General features: G+C 36.0%; 1 protein-coding gene across 2 annotated transcripts; it reads right to left on the bottom strand.

Annotated features, from left to right (window-relative positions):
- Positions 1-271: 271 nt before the first annotated feature.
- On the bottom strand, positions 272-6,796 carry LOC105130982 (probable methyltransferase PMT14). Of its 2 annotated transcripts, none has more exons than XM_011033729.1 (7): positions 6,579-6,796; positions 4,798-5,459; positions 3,721-3,931; positions 2,565-2,847; positions 1,384-1,770; positions 1,036-1,113; positions 272-638 (listed from the first exon to the last, which is right to left on the bottom strand). In XM_011033729.1, exons 2-7 carry the CDS (start codon positions 5,437-5,439, stop codon positions 401-403), a joined length of 1,839 nt encoding a protein of 612 aa, XP_011032031.1. In that variant the 5' UTR covers positions 5,440-5,459; positions 6,579-6,796; the 3' UTR covers positions 272-400. The 2 variants fall into 2 exon arrangements, with proteins under 2 accessions (XP_011032031.1, XP_011032032.1); XM_011033730.1 differs by lacking the exon at positions 6,579-6,796 and adding an exon at positions 5,854-5,878.
- Positions 6,797-7,486: the final 690 nt, after the last annotated feature.

Below are 7,486 nucleotides of genomic sequence, written 5' to 3'. Positions count from 1 at the left end.
TTGGTGCTATGCTAGTGTGCTGCAACCTCGGACAACAATGGACTCCGAGATCCTTTGACTTTTAGTCTTGGCAAAATGGAATAAACTGAATATTGGCTGTGGTTAACTCAGAAATATAATCTTTAATATGTGTTTTAAAATGTGATTGTAATTGGTTTTAAAGTACTTTTATTTTAAAATATATTAAATAATATTTTTTATTTTTTAAAAATCATTTTTAACATCAATACATATTTTGAAAACATCACAAAATAAATAAAAAAAAAACTTATTTTTTTTTCAAAAATAACCAACAACATATTAATAACTTAAATAAGAATTCTTCAGTTCAGCAATTTAATCACTTGCTTGGCAATGTAATTGCTGGCATAATTTTGCCCTGAAAACAATGACTATCGGATTATTGATCACTTGATGTGCTGTTTCCTGTGCCACCAACCCAGTACTGTTTAACCACCACCACTATCTTCTCAGGTACAAGGGGGCCATCCTCATGATCCATCATTTTTGTATCCCATCTCATTCCTCCAGCGATTTTCTTAACCTTGTTCAGAACATCAACCTCATCTCGGAAGATTACAGTCCCTTCAGGACGCAAAATGCGGTCCATTTCCAGCAGGATGTCTTCCAGGTTACACCTGTTTCAGTTTCCAAGTATATTTTATTACAACTCAGTGATGGTCAAAGTTAGATAATAGACCAGCACATGAGGTCCTCAAATCGATATTTTGCATTTTAGAACTGGAGCTGTCTATCAGATTTTATGTAAGAAGGGTTAAAAAAATGGATTTTCATGACACTACTTAATTTAAAAGCACAACTTGCTCTATGATAATATGCTAAGCAAAAGGAGAACACATTAGCATGAACACAAAATACATCATATGAGTTGTCTATAAGATTAAAAAACAAATCCTCATTGACAAATTAATAAAATTGTGTAATGCTTATATGAACAATCTTTAGATAGCACTGAAATTTGACCCGACTTATGGTCTGCTGGAAGAAGAAGAAGAGGATGAGGAGGAGGCTTACTTGTTCTGGTACAAACTAAATACACCATTGGCATGGATAAAGTCATATGTCCTTGGGTATGTTGAGAACCCTTCACACCTGAAAGAAGACAACCAATCACAATGTCATGAAGATTTGAAAGCAATGACCTTTTTAGGTATCAATAGTGAAATTCTCAAGTTCATCTCTCAATTTATTTCAATCAAGCGATGGAATTCGAATGGGTAAGAAATGGTTCGTGATTCTCAATTTATTTGCAACGTCACAAGCATTTTGCTTGAGAAGACTAACAAGGGGCCAACAACATGAAGAAAAAAAAATCAGACCACAATTAGCACGGAATAACTAGAGAAGATTCGGGGGCCATACCAGTCATGATAAATACCAACTAAACCTCTCTCGTAGATAACACCTAAAGTATTCTTAGCAATGGTTGGAACTACATTCATCACCCATGATTTTGGGGATTCAAGTGCTGCTGCAAATCCTCCAAGCCCTGCATTCATATCCATGATGTTCCTGTATCTCGTAGTGCCAATCAACTTATTGTTCCTTTTATAAGCATTTATACGCTTTTTCCAAAGTTTATTGTCCTCCTGAAAGGATTCAGCTGTGACACCCTTGACAAGTCCCTTGGCTACTCGAGGAGGAATTGCAAAAAGCCTCTCTGGAAACTTCTTTAACTCCCCTCCTGCTACTTCATTTGCACTGTTTACTTCAGGGAGAGGAGTTTTGCATGCTTCCATTTCCTTGTACCTAAAATAAACCGCCGGGAAAGAATTACAGGGGGAAAACACTGTTACTTGTAGATATTAAAAGGGCAATTATAGCTAGCTCTATATCCACCACCAGTCAAAGGGGTGTCACATGAGAGAATGCTAACCCAATTAGTTCACCATGGAAATGAATAAAAGAGGAAATGAATGCCTAAACTGAAAATGATGCATAGAATGAAATACTTCATCTGCGGGTTGACCTCCAATCATTTTATTTTACTTCTATTTCATACTTGTCCCTCCATCAATTACCTAGTCAATTCATGGTTATCTTAGTTAACAGCATGCATGTCATGAGCTATATATTGTTAGTTCAACCATTTAATACGACATTTTCTAGTTTAGATGTTTGGTATGAATTCAAAGTTGAATGAAACTAAGCAATGGCATTGCATGAAATTTCACCCAAAACCATAAATGAAACAAGAGTGAACCTAGCACTATTATGTCTAGCAATCATAAACATTTTAAAGAGATGTTTTAACCTTGAAATGGGCTATCCTCCCCTTTTAAAAATTCCTCTCTCTCTCTCTCTCTCTCTCCAAATTTCAACCAAATAGAACATGAGGAAGCAAACTCCACTTAAGCTTCTTCTTTTCCTTGTAAACAGCCCTCTCAATTCCATCTTCTAAAAGTAAATGAAGTGAATTTGGCAATTGTCCACACATTCCAATGCAACTTCGTACTAGATGAGCAGAACATCTTCTCAGAGGCTGTTCAGACCTCTAACAGGTGTAATAAAAAATAAGCAAATCAAGGTGCATGCAAACTCACCAGACATCGTCAGCATCTTTTGATTCACAAATACTAGCAGACTTCCTGCGGCAGTTTTTGTTATTTGCTTTTTTCCTAAAGATAGCAATATCTCCCTTCTCATACTTCTTCTCCCAGCAAAGACTTTCAGCCAGCTCTTCAATCCTTCTTTGCTCAGCTTGGAGATCAGCCTTAGACCGTTTCCATGTCTGGTAGTAGGTCTTCCAATTGATTGGCGGGCCAGAAAGGATCCAGTATCCACCAGGTCTGAGGACACGGTCAACTTCCATCAAGAACATTCCATCTGGATACAGGAATCCACATGTTAAAAAAATTGCAAGCTTCCACCAGATAAAAAGAGATCTAGTTAATACAATCAGTTTAGGTATTGAAACCTCAAATTTAATAAGATACTTCCACATGGAAGATAATAAGATAAGTAAAAAGTTTAACTGAAATGAGAATATAGTTTTTGTGGAGCACAATCTTAAAAGCTCAGCTGGTTTTTAACTGCAATAACAAAACAAGCCATCTATCAAACTTGAAAGCTGATTATCATATGGCAACAGGGAAAAGGTGGTGTAAAATCCATCTGAGGGTCAAGGCACTGATACTTTTAGCTTAAGAACATAGTTTCCAATAACCTCAAGTATCAATCTCCAGCTTATGTTCTGATTTTTATTTGAGAGCCTGCCCTTTTGAGTTCATTATTTTTACTAGAAATGGTTTCTTCACGCTTATGTGATGAGAGATGCATCTTATCTTAGGAGTGATGCCTAAGAATTCCTAGGTGTGATTTCTAGGAGCTGTAGCGTGATGCTAGGTTTGTTTTCTTTTTCTTACATCTACTTGATCCTTAGTTCCTTCTTGTTACATCGCTAAAACACAGCCTATCACCTACTTTCCATTTTTCCAACCTATCAAATCTGTCACAACTTGTAAGTCATTGTACTAGGATGCTGTGATTGAAGATCTTGCACCAAACATTCAATTATCAATCATCTCCTACAAACTTATAATTTTCATGAAGAGGGTCTTTATTGTTATCAATAGCATTTCTAGACTAAGTTTCACACATACAGATATCTACAACTCCATCCATCTGTTGAAATACTGAAGCGTACTCTTAAGAAAAATAAACAAAATCATCACTGATGTTAATAGTAGCAGCACTAACCATTTGCGGCCCATGGAATTAGACATCGAGAGCACTGGGCCATATCAAAGGCTCTCGATGGGTATGGAAGATGTATCGAACCTAGAACCCCAATAACAGCAGGTACTCCCCGCTCCAATGCAAACTGTACCTGCGCTTCATGATTGTCTCGTGGTGCAAATGACATAGCCAACACATTTCTTTTCATCAGGTATGCTCCCCAGCTGGCTACCTATATGATAATTGCATTCATTAGCTCAGCCGCATAAAACAATAAAAAAATATCATGATTTGTTAGTCAAACAACCATCTCAACGTAAAAGTTAAGTCATTGGATGAGGCCCCAGGAATGGTTTTATATTACTCTCTAAGATACCCTCTCAATTAAAAGTTCTTTGAGCTTGAAACTTGCAATAAGTCACACTACCTTGTGCTATTAATTAAATATAATTTGAAGATAGAATAGGAATAGTGAGATTCAAACCCCTAATCATTTGATTATTAATGCTTTCATACTTTATGAAAGAATCATATCAATCCAAAAGCTTACGCTATTGAGTGAACTTCAAGAATGGTTTTATATTGTACTTATATCACTCCAAACTTATAGGTCCTATTACAATGGGTGAGCAAGATAGTAAAAAGATTTTTGTACTTTAAAGAATAATCCACCTCCAAAAGCACAAAAACAAGGGATGTAATATTAAACATTAGAGACTCCAGAATGAAGTCACATAAAGGTATCAGATCCTTTGAAGATGGGTGGTCAGCCCTTAATTAGCCATCACATCCAAACAAAGACAATACAAAGTCATGAATATACATAAGAGTTTACTTTAGCTCTTAAACTATAGGGGAGTATACAACCCAGTCAAACATTCTAGGACTATCAAGCAGCATTTAGGGTGGCTCCATACCCACGATAAATATCTCAAGATGAAAGACAACAGCAAAACAGTTACCAAAACGTTCTGACTAACCACTGAGAGGAACTGAATTCTAAGCTATTAGGCAGCTGAACATTTATATATACATCACATGATCATAGGTTGACAACAATTTGATTGAAAATATTGATAATAAGAGCAATCAACATACCCCACAACCAGTATCTAGTGCTGTTCTGACAGAGCCATCTGCTATAGGGATCACCGATGCAAGTTCATCAATGTATGCATCTGCACCTTGAGGAAACATGGTTCCTCCTCCTGGAAATTTGAATACATCACCCTGAAATTGAACCCAGTTCTGAACAGCCTTCTCCACAGTCAGGCTTTTATGCGGAACATTAGCATAATGGACATAATCACGGCCTTTTGGCCAAGGAAATGGAGTCGTGTACCCTTTGGGTGCTGGAATAAGACAACGCAGTTTTTCTTCTTCACGAGGACAATGCCTTTCCCGGTATATCATATTCTCCCGAGGAAATTTCATGGCTCGATCTTTTTCTTGGCAAGGGGGATAATCAGTATACTTGACATCACATGGTTTAAATACTTTGGCTTTTGGCTTAGAAGGCTCAATAATCTCAACATCATTATGATGGGTTTCAAAGTTCAGATCAGGGAAGATTTGACAATCCGTCTGCTTGGACATCTGTACAGCTATGCCATCTCCTTTTCCAAAACCACTCTTCTGCCATGCACCCAGGATGTAGAAGAAACAGCACAAACAGATAACAATGAATATTGACAATGGACTTCGTGTTTTGAACCCTGCAGAGTTGTGCTTGTTACCCATGATGTGTTTGGGAGAATCCCCTGAAGCACACAATAAGATGCAATATAGTAAGAAAATTTAACTTGCTGTGGAACATTTGGCAGAAAAGCTAAAGCTGAAAGGGAAGAACTTTTTGAAAAAAACTTGAAAAAAATTCATCAATCACGAGATAGAGAGCAGATATGTTTAAGCTATAAGTGAGTTATGATGCCTAGTGGCATCAAAAGGCAAATGCAGGACTCTTGATATACTCAAATAAAATACAAATATGATTAACAAAATGTCTTCTAACCTCAACAGATATGACAAATAGATTGATTTTCACATGAAATCATTGCTAACTTCAGATTTACTTCCATTAATAAATAAATCTGCCGTCTCATTTAACGTTTTTAAGCTGCTCTTTTTTTTTATCAAGATGGTCAGCCGACTTGCTAATAAAAACAAGATGTATCACAAGAATCTCTGACCTGCGTCTTTAGAATTTTAACATCAGCAACTCCAATAAAATTCTGGAAGTAACTCAACTATTGGGAAAAACAGTAAACAAATCTACTGCCATGGAAGGATAACTGTCAAATTATCGACTACAATTTGACACGTAATTTAAGAACAAGCTTAAAGAAACAGCACCAATAGTTGATATAACAGCTGAACACTTGTCTGAATTTGAGATCTAGATTTAGAAACGAAGTCATCAATTATCATGAATCGTTACAAAAGCAGCTAAAAGAAAACTTAGATTCATTTCCTGGGCCTCAAAAGTCTGAACTTGTTTTTAAGCTGTAATAGCTAAAAAAGGAAAAAGGAAAAAAAAATACTTCACAGCTATTGCTGCAATTCATAGGCCAAATATTTGTTAGTCCTAAAAGTTTGGTTATGCTAAAGACAGGCGCGAGTCTTGAAACGGCTGTGGACTTCTGGTCGACTACAAAGTTAACATTTTTAACCCAACAAGATCATAAACCAGCAAACCAAAAACTGAAAGAAAGTAGCACCTTTTGATTGCATTTCAAAAACCCAGAAAGGAAAGCGAGTAAAACAAGTAAAAAGACTGAGACTTTTGAGATCGTTTGATAGCATTTCCCAAATCCATTAAACAAAAAGATTTGAGCTTTTGAAGAAAATAAGAGTAAAAGAAGTAGAGAAATGGATCAAACCTGAAAGATGAATCTAGCTAGCTCTTCAATGAGAGCTTACTTAGACACACACACACACACTCTAGATCTCCACAGTGCTTGAACTCGGTTTCTCAGTGACCCAGTGTGACCGTGGAGGTAAAGAAGCAAAGCTGGTATGGAGGGAGAGTATTAGCTATTACTAAAAGATGGATTTTTAGGGGTTCGTACATTAGCTGAACCAATTTTCACACTAGGACTCCAGTAGTTATATAAGATAAAACTTCAAGTTGACTACAATTTACCATTTATATGCTGTTAAGACTGGAGATTGGAGAGCGGTGGCAGGGAGGAGGATCTCGTGTAGTCAGCTGTAGTGTACAAGATCAAACACCACGTTGAGCTGATTGATTCTAGTTAAGGTTAATGGTGCATTTGGTCCCTCTATTCTTAATTTTGTCTCATTTAGTCCAACATACTATTTCATATGGTAATATCATCCATCCATAATTCTATACCACTGCTATCTTTCCGTCAACATACCATTTCAAATGGTAATGTCTTTTGTGTAACATTATTTTAAGAATTATATTACAAAAGTCCTGATTTTTTTTGTAATTGTAATGTAATTCTTCAAATATTGTTGTTGTTACAGTACACACAAACGAGCAATATTTGCACATAATAGAAATTTATAGAGCAGATTTACTGTTTACTGAGACAGTTTTTTGTATTTTTCTTTGATCCTTGAAGGGTTTTTTTTCCAATTCAGTCACCAAGTTTTTTTTTTTCATTTTCATCTGTGCACAATGTGTTATTTCAAATTTAGCCCTAAAATTTTATTTTTATTAGTTTTTCATGAGATTCTCAATGTGTCAAAACACACCCTACCTTTATGATATTTGATTTTGTAAAAACATATTTGTTTATATTGATTTGAAAGAGATTGA

Source organism: Populus euphratica, unplaced genomic scaffold (genome assembly GCF_000495115.2).
Source record: "Populus euphratica unplaced genomic scaffold, PopEup_1.0 scaffold43.1, whole genome shotgun sequence".
NCBI lineage: Eukaryota > Viridiplantae > Streptophyta > Magnoliopsida > Malpighiales > Salicaceae > Populus > Populus euphratica.
Note: the sequence above shows the minus strand (reverse complement) of the source record. Positions and strands in the feature narration are given on the sequence as shown.